General features: G+C 36.4%; 1 protein-coding gene across 1 annotated transcript in view; it reads left to right on the top strand.

The window, feature by feature from the left end:
* Nucleotides 1–20,434, top strand: part of LOC128998173 (carnitine O-palmitoyltransferase 2, mitochondrial) — a 57,736-nt gene that overhangs the window by 22,259 nt on the left and 15,043 nt on the right. Inside the window, exons 5-9 of the mRNA XM_054424186.1 lie at nt 1,342–1,480; nt 4,281–4,440; nt 8,974–9,244; nt 14,117–14,304; nt 19,409–19,578. Coding sequence (XP_054280161.1) covers nt 1,342–1,480; nt 4,281–4,440; nt 8,974–9,244; nt 14,117–14,304; nt 19,409–19,578 — 928 coding nt within the window. The remainder of the gene's footprint in view (nt 1–1,341; nt 1,481–4,280; nt 4,441–8,973; nt 9,245–14,116; nt 14,305–19,408; nt 19,579–20,434) is intronic.

The raw sequence follows: 20,434 nt of genomic DNA, 5'->3' as shown, positions 1-20,434 counted from the left end.
ATAGAATATTTTTTTTGGGGGGGGGGGGCCCGAGATGAATTTAAGTTTAGGTCAAGTAATTTCAAGTAGACACGCGATGATACTTTGTCTCAGTTTTGCTGCCGTAATTTGCGCTAAATGTTACTTTTACTTTACCAAGATCACGCTGTATCATCATATCGTTCCATTAAATCATAAAACTATCTATTCCAGCCAAATGAAGAAAATATCTCAATTACTAAATCAAAAAACATTGGTCAAGATTTAACAGCGTGTCATCCCATCTGTAAACACTTATCCGAAGCTAAGGAGTCAAATACGCGATTGTGATAATCATATTCAGAGAGGTTTTAACTACTGTAAGTATTCTTTTGTGCGAATTGCAAAACGTTAACATTTCAGTACAACATATGTTGAACAGATGTAAATAACAAACAATAACAATGGCTACCACTGAACACTAGTGTCTACAGGCTGACTGATCACTTATTGCAAACGAAAAAAAAGTGGCTACTGAAAAAGAAAAACCTCCTTGTTGATGGATGACTGCAGCCTGGCGTCTGCTACATCATAGCACAAAGAGACGGAATACCAATAACCTCAATTCTAAAAAATTAACTAAAACCACACCATTCTAGAACAGAACCAACTTAAATCTTAAATTATAAGCTAATTTAATCATATTTGTGATTCCTGACGGAGATTGATGTTGCCTAAGCCAATAGGCCCTGAAAGTGTCTGATTTATGGAAGGAATTAAATAAACACATCCAATTTGTTTTCAAAATTTAAGAAACTATTAGCACTGAACAAAATAAATGGGTAGGTACCAAACTTATTTAACAGGGTTTATGTAAATTTTATTTTTATCTATGAATATAAAATTCAATAGTTTTAAAGAAAGCTAAGCTAATCAAACAGCTAGTGAAGTGGGAGAGAGCGAAACAAAACAGACGACAGATCACATACGTCATCAAGAAAACTAATTCTTCTTTTTCAGTGGCCAGTTTTTTTTTTTTGTTGCAATAAGTGATCAGTCAGGCTGTAGACGCTTGTACCACTGAACTTACTGAACTCTTCATTACTCCCCTCCCCTGTCGCCGGTAGATATGCTGGTTTCTAGCTGTCACTGCTGCAAGCTAAGATAGTCGGGCGGCGGGCGGTAGCTCGAGTAGGACTGAATCAACCCGAACTCGCACAAACTATCACTGTCTGCCATAGCGAAGACTTTGCGCATGATTCATGATAAATAATTCATATTATGGTACCTATTTTTTTCATATCCATTATTTGGGGGGGGGGGGCAAATTTTTCCATTTCCATTTTTCCTGTTTTGCCGTTGTATCTAATTATTGTCTACCAGGTTCTACAACTCTTTGCGAGCAGAAATACTCGAACCAGAAGTCTACCATTTGAAGCCCAAGAATAATACTCCATTTTTCAAAAAGTTCACTGCAGCTCTTCCAAGATCCATTAGTTGGTATGGAGCTTACCTTTTCAAGGTATGTAATTTTTCAAGTATGTTTTTGAAATGTAGGCAGGGGGTAAGTTTTGCTCAGGGCAAAACTATTTTACAGTAGACCCCCTCTTAACCGACCCTAATGGGACCGGACCTAGGTCGGATAACGCAAAAGGTCGGATAAAACGGGCAATCCCTAAAATCATAACATAATGAAGTGCTATTTATTTGGAATTATATAATCATTATTTTGAAGTCATACTAGCATTATTTATAAAATAAACTACTCTTATCTCCTTTTTCATATTGATAGAAAAGTCACAAATAAACACAAAACACGGTTAAGTCAAATAGGCCTACTTTCAGTGGAATATATTATAATACTAGGCAAGAGTAAATAAAATTCATATTTTAATAACTTTAGTACTGCAATGTATTAATTGATGCTTTCCAAATATATTGTAATACAGTACAGAACCTTTTGTTGACATTAGATACAAGCGACCATTTTGTTACAAGACAGGACGTTTATTTATAGCCTCTCACTGGTGTCTCGAGGCACAAAAACTATCTTGACCTTGGAATTGTTAACCCCCCATCCCTGCCTTCCTTACAAGTTGCGTTGTTTGTTTACTCCGGCGATAAGATAATCAGTTCTCAAAATTGTGAGGCACTTTATGATGTTATAAATTTGCCGCGCAGATAACAAATCAGATCAGATGTGCTCGAATACAGATATAGCTACGAACGATTTTGACAAACTGACAATAGGCTATGCTATATTTTTTGTGATCAACACAAAATAAACTTATTGTTAGTCATATCCTGTGGAGATAAGCGTATGGTTCAGTTCACATCACCCAGCGTGGGAGCGGAAATGCCGAGATTCCTAGAAAGCGGCGGTTAAACCGAGCTGCTCTCAAAGCAAGGTCGGTTAAAACAAACTGCATTATTTTACGTTCGAAGGCGGATAATCCGATTATCGGTTAATACGAGGTCGGTTAAGAGGGGGTCTACTGTACTTCTCTTGACACTTACTTACGAGTATACATCTTTGAGCAAATTGGCTCCATGGTGGTTATTTACATTGTTGCAGAGATACCTATTGGTATATGCACTGAATCTGCTGATAGGTTACACACGAGTATAGCATAGGTGTACCACAACTGTTTCCTTTCTTTAGTTAATGCCGAACATTTCGGGCTGTTGTAGCAAATTTCCACCCAGAAAGTGTAATTCTTGTCAAGCAAAGGTTCCACCAGTATTGCCACTATTACTGAGGACTTATTTTTGAATTGTAGAATAATAAGGATAGTGCAGGTAGGCCATAGAAGATACAGATGATAAACTGAACACACAATATTTTGTCCCCAGACGGTCTTTGAGAGTTTTCAAGCCACTCCTTGAACAAAACTAACCTTGAGACCTTTTTGTAATAATAATAATATGGTGGACTTATATTATTCTGGCGCCATTGCTATTTATTTCTATCTCATCATAAAATCGTACTATTTGGCTACACATTTCAGGTAACAAGAAATCCTTGATTTTTTACGTGTACTGGTCTCGGTTTTCATGAAACAAGCAGCCTGATTCATATAATGTTAAATACCCCCGCCCAGCCTTTGGTTAAAATATATCCATAAACAAGCAAACTACAACAGTTTATTTATTCTCCATAAAAATAACGTAGGAATTTTAAATTTACAATTTTTTTAATTATCTCCATAACCGGCATACAACAACGTTCAATATACAAAATTATTTCTTTTATTAAGCTCTACAGAATGGTGTGGAGAGAAATTGTGATATTTTGTGTTTTTAGGGTCAAAAATGGGAAAAATCTATTTTTACCCCATAAAACCCCGTTCTCATAGTCCGATTATGCTGGTTCGCGGACACATATATATAAATATATAATATATATATGTATGAATTTGAACGGATGGTGTTTTTGGCCTCTGGGGACCTCAAAACAAAAAAGTAAATTGGTCCCGGGTCTAGGTCTTGCCATGAGACCAACGGTAATAGCTTATTCCCTATATAAGAAATTTGCTAAAAACTAATTTGGTAAATGCGTCAATTTACTATTACTGCTGTTAAATACTTGGTTGCAACATATTTCTGGATAATCATGTAAATTTCATTTTCACAAACATATATTTTGACCATTTACATTTGAAATTCAAATTGATTTAATAAAGTAGAGCCACTTTTCCGCTTGCCAAGGCTGCAAGGACCATTAGTCAGTGAAGGATTCATATTATATCTTACTCCAGTCAAATCCCAACTCTTAACAAAAAGTTTTAAGTCTGACAAGTATTAAGTTTTACTACCATTATTAAACACCCAGAAAGAATCTAGTTTGACATTGATACTTATTATAAAAATATTATTATTTTAACTGTACAGTAGACTTCCTCTTATCCGGACCCTCGGGACCGAGGCCAGTCCGGATAACAGTCTTCCAAACCGACGTCCCCAAAATCTCGTTAAAACGGACCGTTTAAATGCATACTCTATACAGTATTTGACTTAAAATTAGGAGAGCATTGTATTTAGATACGTAATCACTGGTCTCAAATCTTTCCCACGAGAACAGTTGTTTTAGTACCGCCCACTTCCTGCCGATCTAGTCCGGTTAAACCGATGTGCTAATAAAAGTTATCTGGATAAAGAGATGTCACTCCTACCAAGTGTAGTCCGGTTAAACCGATGTCCAGTTAAAAGGTGTCCGGATAAGAGGGAGTCTACTGTATTCTATTATCTCACCCACTGAGTACCTACTCCCACTTTACTGAAATTGTGAAATTTATCAGTTTTGTGTTTAATTTTGTTCAAAGGCTTTTCCCCTGGACATGTCACAATACAACACTCTGTTCAATACCACCAGAGTACCCTTGTTCCAACAGAAAGACCGCATCAAACATGTTGATGGAAAACGTCATCTTTTGGTGATGAAGGGAGGTCACTTCTACTCCGTTGATGTGCTTAGTGAGAATGGTTAGTACGTATTACTGTATTAATTAATCATTGGATGCTACCTGTGGGTGATCTTGTGCGCCATGCCTGTCTGAGGGTGCTGTGCGCAGGATCACCCACTCCCATAAATGTGTCAGTAGCCCACAGAACGTTCCGTGTAGTGTTGTAGCACTGTGGAAGAAACCTAACCTCAAACTTGTGCAGTGTTATTTTTTTGCTTGGCACCTGTTTTCCCAGTATTTTTGATGGTGTAACTCGGTACTTCACTCCTGAGTAACAATTTAAAAACATACTTTTTCAAGAAAAGCACTTTCTAATTTGTTTAACTTTTTTTTATTGACATCATAAAATGTCCATAGTAACCCAATATATTTGGTCGTTTTTTATTGATAAAGCATCTTTAATGGAAAAACATGAAATTCTGTCACGATCATAACGGACGTCAAAATGAATATTAAAAATAGTTAATGTTATTTTTATTAATATGCTTTGCTGTAGATACATTTAGTTTTAGAGCCATTTTGCAATAAACAGCTCATTAAACCTTTGGTAAATTTGGTCTTTCTAAAAAAAAGTTGAAAAACCAAAAATATCTAAAAAAAAAGCTAAAAAAATCTCTAATGTAAAAGATTGTATATGTCTGAACAAATGTTCCTGATATATGAAATATCTTTATTTTTTTATAGAGGAGTCCTTCTTGTGTGTATATATTTAAAAAAAAACATTTTCAATTTTTGAATTTTTAATTATCTAAATCATGAACATTAGTCAGGGACAAGTGTTTCGGTCTGGAATTGGCGATTAACGAGAATCACTATATTTTTATTTAGGTTTTCATTCCACTACTCTTATTCTTATAATATTCCATAAGACTTGATAAACCATAATTTATTTTTAAAACATTATATTATAGTTTTATATATAACCATAGACTAACTAACACAAGTAGACTTCTCATCCCATTGTAAATTTTAAAGCTTGTTTTTCGTGTCAAGTAATATTGTGTCTAGTATTGTAGGGAGAATTTTTTATCTATGATATAACTCTAAACAATATAAGTTTCATGATGGTATGGTCTCTCTCTGGATCGTCTGAGTTAACATATGGTGGTTTATGTTACCTTGTGACTGTCGAAAACGATCCTTTGTAGTTCGTTATGACTACAGCTGTTTCATGCTTCGGATGGAGCACATCATCAGGTCTGAAGAATGTCAAGTAGTAACATACACCTTACTACCCGTTCGTTTTGTGTATTTATGGTAATCCTCTTAACTTGGGGGCTTTAGGGTTGGTTACTTTTAAGTTTCTAATTTCTTCATTAGTTAAAAGGTTATTACACAAAGATATTAATCAGTTGATTTCCTTAGAGAAGGAGGTGGTGGGGTCTTTAGCTAGAGTTACGATGTTATTGGCCTCGATGAAGTCCTGGACCTTGCTAATGTATTCATCCTTATCTATGATGACTGTGCAGTTACCCTTATCTGCCTTTGCCACCCAGTTAAATTTTAAAATCTACAGGAAACCATCTACTAACTACAGATCAGACAGTCCATTTGTTATCACACCATCCACATAACCATAAAACTGCCGCATACAATAGTTTCGTCCACCTCTTACTTTCCATCCCACTGAGTCCAACCGATTACAATGACAAAGTAAATACTTTAAAACATATAGCAGTCGCAAATGGCTACAATAGTTCCCTGATTGACAAATTGATTAGTAGACAACTCAATAAAAACAATAACAAACCACATGATAGTAGTAAAAGATACTTCAGCACTAACTACGGTGTTGTACTGAACCACACCCCAGTAAATGAATTAGCTAAAAATGATGTTATTATATCATTTAAAACTAACAATAAACTCTCAACCATCGTTAAAGAGAGGTGCCAACCCGAAACTAATAAAATGGATAAAACAGGAATTTAAAGATTGAAATGTGACGACTGTCCCAATTTGTATATTGGCCAGACTTCAAAATCTTTTTCTATCAGGTTCAAGGAACATAAGCCAAAGAAAAATTCCAAATCAGCGTACGCAAACCACCTAACTTCCTCCAACCACAATTACACTGATATTCACAGTAATTTATAAATAGTACAGTTCTGTAATAAAGGCCGATACATGGATACAGTTAGAGTTTGAAATTTACAAGGCGTCAAAATAACATCCACCGCATATATTGAATGAAAAATTATCATTCGAGTCAAACAGTGACAGTCACGACTGGCCCTCAACCGGTGCTGTACCACGTGTTTCGTTACCATCTGGTCAACCAGTTTTAAATGTTGCGTTTTGTGTTATGTGTCGTGTCCGTGTTATTTATATACTATTAAACTTTTGACAAACTCCACCATGAGGAATATTTAATGACTACCTGACATTCTTCAGACCTGATGATGTGCTTCTTCCGAAGCTTGAAACAGCTGTAGTCATAACGAACTACAAAGGTTCGTTTTGGACAGTAACAAGGTAACATAAACCACTATACAATATAAGTGTTACCTTATATATGGTAATAAAATTACCTGTCAATGTATACTTTCAACGAATTCAAAATCTGTTTTTTTACATCTTTCAATTAATTGTACTGTTATAACAAAGATTTGTGTTGCAATTAAACTAAACTGTGCAATTTACAATGATGTTTTAATTTATTTTCACTACCATAACACAGTACAATCGATAAAGCTATTTGGGTTGTGAAAAAACTCGTGATATAGTCGTGAAGCCCCAGTTGTAAAATCACGTATTATTTGGCTCTGTTCTGGTGGCAGCTCTACACCTCATGTTTGAGGAGGCAAAGTGGATTTCTAGGTTAACGTAGCAATTAAAATATCATATCAACAAACATTAACACCATGTCTACTTCATCAAATGACTATAATAATAATTAACTATATTGAAAATAATTTTTTAGCATATTTCTGTATTTTGACGACACACCCATACAAGACATTTTATAAATTAAAGCCTCACTATCTATCGTATCAAATGCGCTCGATAAATCCACAAAAAAGTAAATAATTTATCTAACCTTTATTCCGCTGATTGCAGATGAGCTATACAAGTGAGATTAAAAATGTTATCTATAGTCGAGTAACCTTGGCAAAATTCTGCCTGGAGCTCCGTAAACAAACCTACAGTTGCCCCAATTCATTAATCTGTTATTTGTTAGAATGATAAAAATCTTTCCTACACAGTCTATAAATGACAATCATCTGCAGTTTTCAGCTAGATTAATATCTCCTTTTTTATATAATGGGTACGTACACTGTCGACTTTTTAATGATTTTGAAACATTCCCCGTTCTGTAAATATTATTAAAAACAGATAATAATCTGATAAGAAATAAATCTGGAGCATACTTAAAATATTCGTATGGGACTCTATCAATCCCTCGAGCCTTGTTACATTTAACCTTTTTTAGGACGTTTTTCAACCCTCCCATACTAAAATCGCTATCTAAAAATGCATCTGCAATCACTGGTTCGGCAAACTGTATTTTTCCAGTCAGTAATGTGGGGTTGAGCAATGTTTTAAAATGTCTTACCCAGTCCAAGGGCGTGATATTTCCAATAATCCTGTTATTTTCTTTCTTTTTAAAACTATTATCTGCCCTCCAAAAGTTATTTGAATTGCTTGCCCTTACCTCTTGAGTAATACTACTTATTTGGGATTCTAAATGTGTTTTTTTTCTTGGCACAATGACATACTTTCTGCTTTTGTAAATATATCCTATTCTAAACTGATATTCACTGTTTTTCCTTAATCCATTTAATGACTTAAAAACTCTTTCGTTGTAAAAAACAATCAATATCAAACCATGGTTGCCTGAAAGTAAGTTTATGTTTTTTTTTTGCTTTGTAACATTTTCAGTTGAATCTTTTATTATTTTAATTAAATTAGATATAAATTACCCTGAATAGTGATTAGACTCACCTATCTCAACAGTCTGAATGTTGACTTCAATATTTTCTTGGCAATATATGTGATCCTTCGCCTTCCATTTCAATTTACGTAACATAGGGGGTGTTTTCACACCCTCCGAACCCTCACCATCAACTGCAACTTTCTCACACATTTCAAACTCAGTTCAATTGGGAGGTGATTTAACCCTGGATGGTTTCAATTTTAAAATCGTGGATAAAATTTAATGATACTATAGCAAAATCGAACAAGAAATAGCTACTATCTTGTACACGTTTGATATTTTTAGCAAAAGGTGAATTTAAGTTTTTCAAGCATACCTCCTACATTTCTCCCATAATTTGAAACCCTACTTGCAAACACAAAATATACTTCAAAATTTTTGAAATCTTATGATAACATAACCATTTTCAGTATAAACCTCTCAAGTAAAAATTATTTCATCAGTATTTGATATGTTTACAAAGTTGTTTGCTATTTTAACCAATCTTAACGGTTAATATCACCTTGGTCCAGTTCCATGAGGGTCAGTTAAGCGAGGTTTGACTGTTGCAATGGTGAAGCATATGTCCACAATACTTCCCTCAAATAATTTCCATTAAGACACGCGGTGTTGCAGGAGACATTGTAGCTCCAGATGTGATATTGGGTGCCATACAGAAGATTTTGTCCTCTACCGAGACAGCTGCATCTTATCCAGTAGGAGTGTTGACTACCGAGAACCGAGATGTTTGGGCGACTGCTAGATCTCACCTGGAGAGCATTGGCAACACTGAGGTGTTGGAGCTCATTGACACGGCTCTCTTCAACCTTGTCCTAGACGATGTTACTCTTGGCCCAGACCCTGTAAGCATGACAAGGGCTTTTCTGCATGGGGATGGAACAAACAGGTGTGTCTGTCCTTGTGTCGTTATTGTATTTGTGCTTCTAACAAGTGTTAAATGTTGCAGCCACTAGTCTTTGTGACTGCTCATGTCATCAAATAAATTGTTCTCACTATTTATCTGTTTGTTTATACATTTATTTGCTGTGTCACTAAGATATAATCAGTTGAGCTAGTATAGGCCTAACCTCTGATCAGTTGGTTGATTATTTCCAAAGCAGGGTTAGTACAGTACATTAGTTTTTGTATTTCACAAAATGGACAAGATTGTTGAGTTGAAATGCATGTACCATTTAAGTCCTAATGATCTTCACGTCCAATTTATTGTCATTTTTACCACCATGCTTTTTGTTACCTGGAATCATAATATTTGTACAAGCTTCATTACTTAACGACTTTAACCTACAAATATTTTTTTCTTTTTACAATAATATTTATTTCTTAAAAAATAATCCCAGAACAGACTGGAATGATAATTTTGACTGCATATTTTGATTACCCATTATTATTAGGTATAAATTAATTGTCATAGTAAGTTGGTTTATCCGGCCAAATCGTTATACGGTCAGAGGCTTGGTCCCGTGGTGGCCAGATATGAGGGGTTCTACTGTATTTGGAAGCTGTGTCAGGTTATATTTAGCAATTTAAGTTTTAGCCGTTTTTATTTTAATTTCTAAAGGCTTTTTCTAACTTAAGAGATAGTGGAAGGGATTATATACCAGAGTGTAAAAAAAGTAGTAAAGAAAGGTATTGAGAATGTCGAGGATTCTAGGATGTAAACGTAAAGGGATGGAAAAGTTAGGATTTATGAATTGATAAATATAATATTTAACAACCAATAGCTTATCATGGAATTGAGTAGAATAGTTTGTGTACTATTGTTTTTTCCTGTATTACTGTTTTATATTAATATTTCTTTTATGTGTATTCTAATGTGACTCTCGCCATTAGAGCTCAATTAGCTAATGCACATTAACAATACGCATGCTCTGCCTGCACTAGTTATGTCTTGGTACTTGATGCATTCTCAGCACCATCGGTTTGTGAGAAAAAAATTGGTATCAAGTACCGACGTTTAAATGTCTAATAGAGCTAGGGGGCCTAATGGCGGCAAGGTATAACTGCGCTGACCATGACATCACACTAGTTGCAGGGTTGCGGCCACTGACATCACGAAAGAGGCGGTGCCCTTTTCTCATATGTAGTAGATGGAGGGGGTTAAGTGGCAGTTACGGCGACATCACAATCATTTCTGTGATTGCGGTATATCCAAACTTGACAAAGATGTAAAAAGAGAGGAAATCTAAATTCTACTAAAAAAAATAGGTATGAGAGACATTTTAGTAGAGAAAATCTACTAAAATCCCTTTAAACAGCCCTGACTTAAAGGTCATATTGGGTTTTCTAGTGGCCACTTTTTGTTGATTTTCTTGGGCTTCTTTTCTCTTCTTCTCTTCTCTGAGGACCCATTAAAAGATCTCCTCTTTCTTCATACCCATTTATTAATCCTGGCCATTAAACCATTTTTCAGCATTTCTTTACTGTCAGGCGTAATTTTGGCTCTTCTGCTTTTGTTTCTATAACATGGGGGCAAAACTTTCTATCAACTTTCCTATTGTCTTTACTTCCAGCCACCGTTCTTGCGAAGTTAATGGAGTTTAATATGCCTAACTATTCTTCCAGGGTAAGGTGTTTACAGGAGATTTTTGTGAATCAGATTAGCACATGTTTGCCACCACCTCTCTGATGCTCATGCTTGGGGCTTCTGCATTGGTCTTGCTCTGATCTAGTTATCTATCTCATCTCTTGGATCAAGCAACATGTCCTTCCCTTCTTTGTCCTATCTTTACTGTTATCTTTTAATAAGCATTTCTCGAGCTTCATTCCTAACGGCTGATGTGTGCTTCTCTCTTTCCCTACCTTCTGGCTCACTATGATGAACAGATCACACACTTTTGTATACTCTTAATTAGGAAGTCTATCGGTGGTAATCCAGCTGGAACCAGGGGTGAGCTGACGGCAACAGTTCTGCAGTCAGATATGATTCTTAGTATCGCACAGCAGTGTCCTGAAATCCTTTGTTTTTCTATCCCTCCATCCAGGCTAGTGCTGCATACAACATTAGTTTGATGGACACAATAGCATGTAGTTTTATTTTATTTTGTTGCGCTCCACCTACATTTTGCATAAGTCTGGATTGATTGCCAACTGTTTTTGCAGCTCTCAGTGCTACCTGGCTAATGTGTGTACCAAATGCAAGATCCTAATGGTTAATATCCACTTCCAGGTAGGTACGTTGTGTTTTCCATTCAATAGCAACTCCCCCAAACACTCGTTTAGGGGTCCTGAATTTCCTCCAATTGGTAATCTCTGTGCCTTTGGTTTTATTAACTTCAATTTTTTCATCAGCCAAGATTTGGCTCTCAGGATATTTTCCTCCATCCTCACTCCTCAGTTCTAGCTGCAAAATTGACGATGCTGTCACCACCTGTGAGGCTTATGTCAAAGATGGTTTAGACCAAGTTCCAAATCATAGGAATCAGCTGTGAACTCTGTGAGGATCTCTGTATGATATTTTCTCTAACAATATAAATTCTTCGATTTCATAGTTTATTTTTTAGTTTTTTTGACAAGTTTCTTGATATAATTAATTTCAGAACAACTGCATATTGAAAGCATATAATAGTTGCATTCTTTGATCGTCTTTGAATATTTGTTTTAGGAGAGTTTGGAATCTTAGTATTCTCTTCTTAAATCTTTATTCTTTGTTAATCTTGTTGATTTTTTGTGTTACTGGTTTTGTATTTGCTAACAAAACGAGATAGAAAAAATTTCCTTTATGAAGGACTGGTTCCCGTAAAAAACTTCCCACAAATAGGCTACTTGTAAAGATGATCGATTTCCAAATCTCAAATTTCAATAACAAATACACCCATAAATCACGAATTAGATGGCTATTTGTATGTTTGACTTATTTGTACATCATGAGTATCCCACAAAAACATTTGTGCATCTTACTGTTGAAAAAAGAGAGTATTTCTTGGACAATTACTGATGGTCCTGGTAAAGTGGTAAAGAGAACTGACTCGAGGGAACTCTGGGGTGGTTCCTCGCACATGGTGACTTGGAATGCTAGGCCAAACACCTACGGCTCCATGGTGACTTGGAATGCTAGGCCAAACACCTACGGCTCCATGGTGACTTGGAATGCTAGGCCAAACACCTACGGCTCCATGGTGACTTGGAATGGTAGGCCAAACACCTACGGCTCCATGGTGACTTGGAATGGTAGGCCAAACACCTACGGCTCCATGGTGACTTGGAATGGTAGGCCAAACACCTACGGCTCCATGGTGACTTGGAATGCTAGGCCAAACACCTACGGCTCCATGGTGACTTGGAATGCTAGGCCAAACACCTACGGCTCCATGGTGACTTGGAATGCTAGGCCAAACACCTACGGCTCCATGGTGACTTGGAATGCTAGGCCAAACACCTACGGCTCCATGGTGACTTGGAATGCTAGGCCAAACACCTACGGCTCCATGGTGACTTGGAATGCTAGGCCAAACACCTACGGCTCCATGGTGACTTGGAATGGTAGGCCAAACACCTACGGCTCCATGGTGACTTGGAATGGTAGGCCAAACACCTACGGCTCCATGGTGACTTGGAATGCTAGGCCAAACACCTACGGCTCCATGGTGACTTGGAATGCTAGGCCAAACACCTACGGCTCCATGGTGACTTGGAATGCTAGGCCAAACACCTACGGCTCCATGGTGACTTGGACTGCTAGGCCAAACACCTACGGCTCCATGGTGACTTGGAATGCTAGGCCAAACACCTACGGCTCCATGGTGACTTGGAATGCTAGGCCAAACACCTACGGCTCCATGGTGACTTGGAATGCTAGGCCAAACACCTACGGCTCCATGGTGACTTGGAATGCTAGGCCAAACACCTACGGCTCCATGGTGACTTGGAATGCTAGGCCAAACACCTACGGCTCCATGGTGACTTGGAATGGTAGGCCAAACACCTACGGCTCCAAGGTAAAAAGTGGCATTGGAGCTGGAGCATATAGGGTATAGAATGGCGTGGACTTTATAGCCCTCATGTGTATGAATCCATCAGTGTTCCAATCAAAGTTCTGCATCAATGGTGTGTGTGATCTAGAGAGACATGGCTTCAGAGATATTGACAGCTCTATTTTCAAAAATAACTAGGCTGCACTCTCGGGAGTGCAAATACAAGTTGGACAAAACAGTATCTGTGCTAGGTAAATACAAATGGGGACTCACTGATTGGGCCCTAGGCACTCAGGGATAGAAGTGAATGAAGTGGCGGACAGTGACAAGCTGACAAAGGCCTCAGTCTTAGACTCTGCAGTACCACAGCCTTTCTGTGAAATTTCTCGTAAATATGCATGTCATTCAGTCATGTCGTGGGCTCAGGAGGAGATGCATAAGGCTTCAGCATCAAAAGTTAAGCAGGCTCACTCCTTGGTGTTGTCTCTGTGTCAGTCAGTTGCCTCTTAACACTCTGCAGTTATGGTTACCTGAAGAAGCTTCTCATCACAATGGAAACACGTTGGCAGGTGGACAGTATAAGAAGCCTGCAGACCATTTACTTTATTACTGGACAGTTTTGAATGAGGTTAGAGAAAGGCACTCTCGGAACTATGGTAAGGGGGAGACACTTTCCTCATGTTGAGCTTAAATTGAGGATGCTGCAGTCCATCAGACCTCATGTTTGACATGCTCTGAGCGAGAAAGCATTGGCAAAATTGTTTAAACTGGGGCCATGTATAACAAGAGAACTACTTGTTTGACAAGTTTGCTCAACACCAAATAACAGCATTATATGATTGTTTCAGATGGTTTGACAAGTCTTTCTCCTTAATGGTGACCAAAGACGGGACAGCTAGTGTCAACTTTGAACACTCGTGGGGTGATGGCGTCGCAGTGCTGAGGTATTTCAATGATATCCACACTGATATGCTGAAACACTCTTACGTTCATCCAGACTTGACACCAAGACAAGATCCTCCTGTACGCAAACTAGGTATGAAGTTAGTGCTCACTTAATTCCAGCTGTGAAATAAATGCATGGTGTTTAAAAATGAACATGAATGATGAACATGAATTACATCACTTATACATTTTTAACTGTCCTCCATCCTTAATAATCCAATCCAAACCAAACTCTCAAACAGAATACATGTGTCTTAGTTATTTTTAAATCTTTTTCATTCGTTTTGATAAGGTCATGTGAATACAGTGACCAAAAGAAGTAGGATGAACTCTAGGCAATACTAAAAAGTAGAGATGTGCGAGCGACTTTCAAGCCGACCTGGCCTACAAGCTCGAGGGATTGAGCTCAAAGTTGGAAGTTCAAGCTCAAAGTTGGAAAATCGAGCCGGAGTTGACCTTTTACAATCAGAATCGTAAAACGTGTCTGCAAAGTTTGCGCAATCTAAAAAATAACACTTTTTCCAAGATTGCGTAAGACAATGATTAAAGACTAAGTGGAAGACTATGAAGATGATATCTCCGTGACCAAGGGAGAAGATGATAATAAGTACAAACTGCGGCCGGGAGATGCTCAGGATTTTGCCGTGATCGCAGATGACGATGATAACGTTTCCGTGACCGAGGGACGGTAATTTATACAAACCGCGGGAGAGAACGATAATGTCTACCATCTGCAGCAGATGTCTAGGATTTTGCCATGACCGCGGGAAACTACGATAATGTCTACTAAGTGCGAGAAATGTCCAGGATATTTCCGCAATCGCAGTTGTAATTTTTGTCAAATTTTAATGAAATTTAGTTTAAAGGTGTAAGGCTGGATAAAATTGAATGAGTTCATGAACCAGCATGATCAAACCATGGGAACTGGGTTTACGGGGGGTTTTATGGACAGAGTAAAAAAAGGTTTTTCTATTTTTTTACCCTAAAACAAAAAATTTCCCAATTTTTTTGGGACATTTTTACAGTTCTTAAAAAAACAAATAATTTAGTATACCAAAGTGTTTTTGTACGGTTATTGGTAAAGGAGAAAATAAAAAAAAAAACATGTTGTAGTTTGCTTGTTTATGGATATATTTTGATCAAACTTGGCAAAACTATTTATTTTATCCTAAGCTATTAATATTTTACCATACAACACACTTTATTAGATTCCTTGTAGCAGCAAACCTAGGTACTCGTTAAACCTAATGTCATTTAAATAGATTTGATTAAAAATCAATTCAGACAAATGGAAATTCGCTTAGTCGGCAGGTTTGCTGAGGCAGGGTATTTATTGTTGGAATAGTTAACAATTTATTGTTTTAAAATTCACTTGTATTCTTCATCAATGATCGTGAAAATTTTAACAAAAAAATGGCTTTTGAAGAAAACAAAGAGATGAAATTTATTATAAACTTACTTTTCTGTTCCATTCTTTATCTACTGAAAAAATGTATTTTACTCTAAACAACAATATTAAATATTATCTTTTAAATGATTTTTGATTAGGTCTGATTAACTTTTAGCAAATTTCCCATATAGGGAATAAGCTATTACCGTAGTACTCATGGTAAGATCTGGACCCGGGACCGATTTAATTTTTCGTTTTGAGGTCCCTAGAGGCCAAAAACACCATCCGTTCAAATTCATATATATGTCCGTTAGCGCGATAACTCAAGCAAAAATGGTCCCATTTTTATGAAATTTGGTACAAACGTGTAAACCTACGTTTATTGAAACGAGTTTGCGAACGGACATAATCGGACCATGGGAACGGGGGTTTATGGGGGGTTTTGTGGGGTAAAAATGGGTTTTTCCCATTTTTGATCCTAAAAACAAAAAAAATTGCAATTTATTTTTAAACCGTTTTGTAGAGCTTACAAAAAGAAATAGTTTAGTATATTGAAGCGCTGTTGTATGCCTAAGGGTCACATAGAAAATTCAAAAATAGTGCAATTTAAAATTCCCTTGTTATACTTATGGAGAAAATTAAAACTGTTGTAGTTTACTTGTTTATGGATATATGTTGATAAAATTTGGCAAATTTATTTATTTAATCTTATACTATTGACGTATGGTAATAAAACATTTTTTATCTTCCCCGTAGGAGTAAACCTAAGCACTCGTTAAATCTAAAGTTATTTACATTGGGGATAAATATGTCTTATTTACGGAAATATTTTAGTTAAAAAATGTAAACAGACAAGTTGAAATTCACTTAGTTCGGGTCAGGTACTGAAAAGATCACTTCAAGTTCGGGTAACTTTCGGGTCAGGCTCAAAATGACCAAAATTCAATTTCTAAGTATTTTTCGGGTTTTTATTGATATTTTAGCAAACAAATTAATGTTTCATGCCTGCGCTTAGAAATATTTTATTTACCAGTATCAATAATATAAAGATTAAACATTTTTATTTCAACACAAGATTAAACACAAACTTAATATTTTGACATAGCCTATTGCAAGTTGGTAGGCTTACTTTACTTGACTTTACTACTTTACACAGAGGCAAAACAAAACCTCTGTGTCTTTAGGATAAGTTAGGCCTAGCCCTACTTAAATTTGTTATTGTTGCATCTTAAGACTGTCAACCACCCTCTATTATATCTTTCCCCAATATAGTCTAAGCACTTCAGAGACTTTTTGCAAATAGTGTACTAATTCCCTTACAGGTAACACTAACCCATAATTAATTTGTCACGAACAGTTAAAACTACACTGTAACTCCCAAATCTGACAGGGCCCGACCCTGAGCCCGAACACCAACGCTCAGCTCAGCTGAAGTATAATTCATTTAAAAGTTAGTCCTACTTGTCAACCATGCAGCCTCACAGTTGTAATAATACTTATTGTAGTGTCTGCTCTGACAAGAGAGGTATTATTAATTTTTTGTAATTATTTGCGCACAGATGATGCATTTCTTGCTAAGTTAAAATAAAATAGTGACTTAATATAAACATTGTATAATGTATTTATTCATTTTATAACATATTTGACAATTTATTCTGACTCATAAAAAAACCAAGAAAATTGAATAAAAAATATGTAAACTTAATTTTCCAACACCAGGAATAGGCCTAATATAAAGATATTTAAATTGTCCCATACCAACATTCTTGGCAGTGACTGTCCAGATAAGTTTTATCTTTGACTATTAATACAACGTCAATGGTTTTATAATATACTATAATAATTAATTAAGCTATAGTACGTGTAATGCAGACGGAGTGCCTGCAAGCAGACAACGACGATATTGATGTAGCCAAATTTAAGGATCGGAAGAACATTTATGTGACTTATTTAGTCAGTAGTTGGCAGTTATTGGATGGTGTTGATATATGGGGTTAGGAAAATTATGAGCTCACAATTTAGGTTTTATTTATTTTATTATTAAAATATCTTCATATATAAGGCTTGAAATTGTATGCGGTAATTAAACATTAAAACATTAAAATTTTTAATAATAGGTTACCGGATTACCCGCTTGAAATAAATTTGGGTATTTTTTCTACCTGCCCGACACTTTGGGTAGTGCAAAATTACCTGATTTTCAAGTCCGAGTCGGGTACCCGCAGACCCCTAGTTATTACGTTAATTCATGATACGTAAAAGCCCAGTTCGGCTCGCCATAAAATGTGATGGAATATTCGGTGTGGGGACAAAATTGATTATAATATCGTGGTTTCATAAAAATGTGTAATAGTTTTGTCAAACCAAGATTGGTCATACCTTAAATTTTTCGAGATAGACTAGCCTACAATGAGATAGTCCAGAATTCTAAAGTTTACATGAAATCATTATCGTTTCGAGTTCATTGTCTCAGAATAATAATTACAACAATGCTGACAATGTTTAGCTTACCTTTAACCAGTGCTCATCATAGCTACTCAGAAAGTATTGGAAAGCTACAATTTTGAATAAATTATCGCGCGAATAAGAATGCAATGTAATAGTTTTATGAGGTTTAATGAAACTTGAATCGTGCTCTAATAATAACTCGGTCAATCGTCAGATTCGTTCGTAACTAACTTAAATGGAATAATACAACGTGAAGTTTATAACACGAATTCAAATAATAGAACATAGTGCTAGTTTATAGAAATAATATAATAATAGTTTATATTATTTGGTCTTGGTAACCACCAAAGCCTAGTTAAGACAGAATCTACACTTACTTACTCCTGTGCACAGAATCCTGCCTTGAACATGCGTGATCTATGAAAATACTAAATATAACTTTAAACGTAACTGGTAGTACCAGTTTAATTTGTGATTTTTTAAATATTAGCTAACGCCAGATATTGTTTCGTGGGGAGTTCATATACGTACTGCCCGTGGCGCTTCTTGAGCGGTTCTCTCCTACCGCCCCCGGCGTCGGGGTTGGGAACTACAGTAATCCTTTCTATCTGACATCACCATGTCCAGCGTTCTTTGCGGCTTTTGCGTGAAACAAATCAACGTATTTTGGATGACCGAGAGATATTACCCTACGTTAATATTCGACCCGTTACAAATTGATGATTTAATCGATAAAAATACTTATAACATATTATATTTAAGACAAGTTTGATCCATCAACTACTACGTACATAGAAGATGCTAAGTGATAAGACCGTCAAACACAAGAGATCATCCAGAACGAATGCAGTTTTTGAGTTCTCCTTAATATTTACCAATCCTTATATTGTATATTTTTATGGTCTGGTTTAATTTTAGAATACCTCCGAAAGTTAAAATATTGTTGGCCACATGAATCTAGTAGGTATTTATATTTGCAATTTTTAAAACTCTTGAAGACTATTTTCTGTTTTTTAAGAGGTTGACAGCCTCTTTTAACCTTACATATGCCCGTCCACATAGGCTATGAACCTGTGCGTGGAACGTATCCAGCAAACCAATGGGTGAGCAAGCACAGTGCAAGAGTGAACTGTGCTGATTAAAAGTAGTGGCAGTGACCAGGATCTAAACCCACGGGCCACGACATCGCTGACTTGGGCCCGAAGTACGTGACGCTACCGGCTGAGGCATCGACTTACCAATTACTCTTTTTACTTCTTAGATTTGTAAGTCGATTTCTATAAGTAAAATTCTTACTGTTCCTCTATAATCTTACAACCATGATTTTAAAACATATGATTTGATGATTCCTGTATAGAATTCAATCTTGACGAGAAGGCTAGAGAGATGATAAGGAACGCTCAGGAAAAATACGACAAGACTTGTAAATCCTTGGAGGTCCGAGCAATGGATTATCGCAAGTACGGCAGGCAAATGTGCAACTCTGTGAAAATGAGTCCAGACGCTCTAATGCAGCTTGCTTTCCAGGTAAATATTAGGTTGGTTTCCCAACACTGCCTAAAAGTTTATAACCATTACTAATAAGGGTAGGCCTATTTTAATGGTGATTTTATTTCTTGTCCCAACCAATTTCTGTTTTTTTTCTTCAGTATTTTTAGTTAACTTTTTCTCTGTTCTTGAGTATGCAACTTTTTTGAGCCTTCTAATTTTTTACAGTTAAGTGTTCTTAATTTTTACACAAGCTGTATGGACTTGTACACAACAAGTAAAAATTGTATTGATTAATGCAGAAAACTAGTTTACACCGCACTACACTGTTTTGACGAACTTCCCACGTAAGGATTTAGTCCAGAAAACAGCTGTTTGCCGTCAACTTTATCGGTTTCATTACGTACTGCTCTACTGTAACAAGTTTTTACCGGACACCAATCAGATGATTATACTGTATTTGGAAATAAGTGGTTATAAACAAAAACATAACCTCTCTTGGATGTTATGACTGGTGATTGTTAGTCCTTTAGTCGGTGGTAATATATAAGGATTTGTACAGGTTTAGTAGTATGGCGTAAAATATTGTACGTCACTCGTCCAAAATGTGTTTACCGGACTCGTATGGTAATCCCGTACTCAACTTTGTCTCGCACGGAAACGACCACACTTGTCCGGTAAAAACCCATTTTCAGGACTAGTAACATAATATACTATTACAAAGAGAGTTGTTAATAACTAGGACTAGGGGTCTCCTGCAGTGCAATGCACCACAAATATGTTTCATAATAAGCATCAAAGATATACAATAGACATAAATACATAATAGTCCAGGAAATAAAGCCAACAATATCATCAAATTAGGAAATAATTAAAGCCAGATTTTTAATCCATT

This window comes from Macrosteles quadrilineatus, unplaced genomic scaffold, assembly GCF_028750875.1.
Source record: "Macrosteles quadrilineatus isolate MER2022 unplaced genomic scaffold, UCM_ALF_1.0 Scaffold_7__1_contigs__length_78375512, whole genome shotgun sequence".
Taxonomy (NCBI): domain Eukaryota; kingdom Metazoa; phylum Arthropoda; class Insecta; order Hemiptera; family Cicadellidae; genus Macrosteles; species Macrosteles quadrilineatus.
The sequence above is the reverse complement of the archived record's forward strand: the minus strand, read 5'-3'. Positions and strand labels throughout refer to the sequence as shown.